General features: G+C 43.9%; 1 protein-coding gene across 1 annotated transcript in view; it reads right to left on the bottom strand.

Moving 5' to 3' along the window:
- LOC103524108 (calsyntenin-1-like) overlaps positions 1 to 3,423 on the bottom strand; it is a gene marked incomplete at its 3' end in the record, with an annotated part of 10,074 nt that extends 6,651 nt beyond the window's left edge. Inside the window, exon 1 of the mRNA XM_008489114.1 lies at positions 3,356 to 3,423. Within this exon, the coding sequence (XP_008487336.1) occupies positions 3,356 to 3,382 (27 nt within the window). The remainder of the gene's footprint in view (positions 1 to 3,355) is intronic.
- Between the last annotated feature and the right edge of the window lie 6 nt (positions 3,424 to 3,429).

Raw genomic sequence — 3,429 nt, 5'->3', positions numbered from 1 at the left:
GTTTTTTTTTTTTTTTTTCACAGCACATATTACCCCGTGAGAGAAAATTGTGTGTCAGAACCCTACCGGTAGTAATCTACGACTTTGTACAACATGCATGCATGCAATGCATGTCTGGTACCCGATTTTTGGTGAAAAAACCTTAGTCCCCTGGGGTTTTGCCTATAAAGGTGGGTAAAGGGCTAAAACTTTTAAACCTGGCTAACGTTATGAAAGTAATGATCATATCGAGGCGATATGACATCATTATCTTTCATTTTTTCCAGAATATGAAATAAAACACAAAACATAAATGTCCTTTTCGTACATTTCCTCGTGTAGTAGACAAGACGCCTACTAGTGTTCTACTTAGCAGTGGTAATGCGAACCAAACATTCCTTGACAGCAGACTAGGACGATGAGTCTTCTCTAAAGAGACTCCCTCTGGACTTATAGAAGTCTGGGCGACTTACCTCCACCTTCTAGGGAGTCCATTTTATCTTCGAAAGACAAAAAGCTAGTCGTTTACGTATAAAAAATTAAGGATAACTACCTTAACAAGTCCACAGACAAGGTGCTTCAATTAAGTTTATAGTGATCAACATCCCGTCAGTCGTAAAATATTTCAGGGTAAAAACAGTGATAAAAATGCAATATATCACGCAGAGACCAATGCACGGAGCTAACCATTTCATCGATGAGTTTTGTGCTATAATAGACATGCAATCCCTCCGTTTATGACAGATAAACACGTAGACCCTGGCCTCGTTCGAAAGCACCTTGCAATCTTTTGAAAGGCACAAATGTAGACTAATTCATAAACATTAAGAGCTAAGGAATTAGGCCATAGCAATGAATTAAACTATGTAGATCAAAAAACGGGGGGAGCGTCCCACACCACTACCTACTCACCCTAGTATGAGCCCACAGGCAGTAAAGGGGGCCTCCCCATGTCACTATACAACTGCCTCGGGTACAAGTTTAGACTTTTTTTCCTTTGGGCCTTCAATAACCCGCTAACCGAGACAGGATCGGGTTCCCTAGTGTGGTGCGCGGTGATACACCCGCGCAACACAGTTCCATCTTTCCCTTCTCTCTTTCACCTACTCAGGTTAGACTGCCTCACGCATTAAATTAAAATTTCACCACCATCTACATGTCATCAGTTCTCTACTAAAATTGGCATAAGGCCTCACACAAAAAAAAAAGCAGCCTACTATCTCGCGTTGACAATTTTAGTAAACTATCATAGCCATAGACTTCTATGTGTGTCCCTACGAACAAGGATCATGCGGTTTTTTTTTTGCTCACCCTACAAGCCAGACGTCATCAACAAAACCTGGGAGATCCCTCCGGCAATTTAAGGTGAAACATAAACATATTCGAATCCAATTGTCCCCAATTTGTGGGGGGGGGATGGCGGACGACAATCTCGAAAGTCTTAACAACTACTTCACTCGTGGGATCTATTTTCCTGCCTTCTAGAGCTTTGCAACGCTGCCCATCACAACACATTACCTACCATAAACTTGACAGGGTCGACCAGCTAAACATAAGTGAACTCATATCGAAATGGTTGAGTCCCCAATCTACATTAAAGAGCCGAAGACAAAGTCCAAAGCCCTACGTACTACTGTCAGGTAGAGAGCCTCCAATGTCGTCACACACACAGTGGTTTGACCCACTCTTCTGCAGTCAAGCGGACGGACGTGTGCCCACATCCTTTCTACCCCTTCATGACGGACACCTCCCAACGATCTGGCACACACGAGCAGCGTCACAGGCACTTAGATCCTGCACACCGTCACGTATACGGGTCCCACACTCTCCCACACAATCACGCTACGACTGCTCGATATAAAATCCTGACAAAACCAGCAGGACACAGAATCACGTGTAACCCCACCAAGTTTATGCTGATGTCTTGGCTTATGAGATCCCGTAAGCCCAGTATAATCCATGTGTTTGGAACTTTCGGCGAACCCGTGCTGCTGCACACTTCCCGGCTCATTTTCGATGTCGTGCAACATCTACGGGGGTGGTCAATGTGCTGGTGCGAGGGTGTAACGAATTGAATCTCATTAACTTTAGACTATCCATCATCACGAATTTTAATTTTTGCCCAGAAACGGCGACATCTATAAAAATCACTACATGGCAAGGGTATACGGGTCACGACAGTAAAATTAAAAGGTAAGGAAGGCCATACTCAATCCTATCCTGTTGTCGCACAGGAGTCGACCGATAGTAACTTCGCTATTGTCTTGGAATCTCCAAAGCAGTTCTGTTATCAAGCGGTTAAGTCTTGTCAAGGGTGGCGGGCGCCTGCTCATTTAGTGGGCAGGATGGAGTAGATGAGTACATCAATATTGCCGACAAAGGGGACAGGAACAGAGAGAGTAGCTAAAGCTCCTGTTTTCATGTGTTTACGTACCATCTTATTGTATTTTTTTTGGGAGGGAGTGACCTTCTGCATTTGTCTAAAACACAAAGAAAGCTTCTATAAGTGGTACGGCGCAGATGAGTTATTATTATACATAAAAAGTACTCACGAGCTATCTCTTTATAACGAGGAAATGAGGCGGTCATCCGTCTATCCACTTAAATAAGACACCAGGTGTTAAGATTTAATAAACTCCTATTTTAAGGTATATGAAGAAGCGTAGCAATAACTTTGGGTGGTCGGAATGGACAAATGGTCCCTGCCGAAAACCGCTGTGATGTGGTGGCTCCGCCTATTCCGGGGGGAGTAGAGAAAAAAGAGGGAGCATGAACAACAGTCCGGTGTGACCAATCCTGCGTTGATCGCGTTCTGTGCGCTGGCAACTCTCTCATACTCAGAATAGGCAGGAGCCACCTCCAGCTGGGCGCAACATCATCCGAGTTCTTCGAGGACCATTTGTCCTCCCGCACCCAAGTTATTTGTCGCTTCTTTCCATAGCCTTAAAATAGGAGTTTATAGTAAACGGCTATTAAACTTGGTTATATTATCTCGATGACGGAAACGACAAATGGGAACGGGCTTTAAGTGGGTTAGGATATAATTGAACAATTCCATTCCATGGTTTCTGCAGTAAATGGCCTTTGATCACAAGGGCAAGGAAAACCTAGACCCTTGACAAATGGAGTGTGTCTGAAGGCATGTGATGTGTATGTGTTCCAAGTTCCAATGTCCAATCTACTCGATCCCTCCTATTATATTAAAACAGAGTCACATTTTGAGTACAAATTTATATACCTCCCTCGGTTGGAATTGAACCCACACCCTCCTGTTTACCAGGTCAACGTCTGCATCACTCTTGACCACTACACCACCGAGTTATACCCTATTACCACTCTAAGAATTACCCAGCCAAAAATGTTGTTAGCGTATTACCTGATGAGGAATGGGCTTGTGTTTCATCCAGGTAGAAATGGTAAACTGTGAGGATAGGCCATGGTCGAGTACAT

The sequence above is a fragment of the Diaphorina citri genome, unplaced genomic scaffold, assembly GCF_000475195.1.
Source record: "Diaphorina citri unplaced genomic scaffold, Diaci psyllid genome assembly version 1.1 scaffold107007, whole genome shotgun sequence".
NCBI classification, from domain to species: Eukaryota; Metazoa; Arthropoda; class Insecta; order Hemiptera; family Psyllidae; genus Diaphorina; species Diaphorina citri.
The sequence above is the reverse complement of the archived record's forward strand: the minus strand, read 5'-3'. Positions and strand labels throughout refer to the sequence as shown.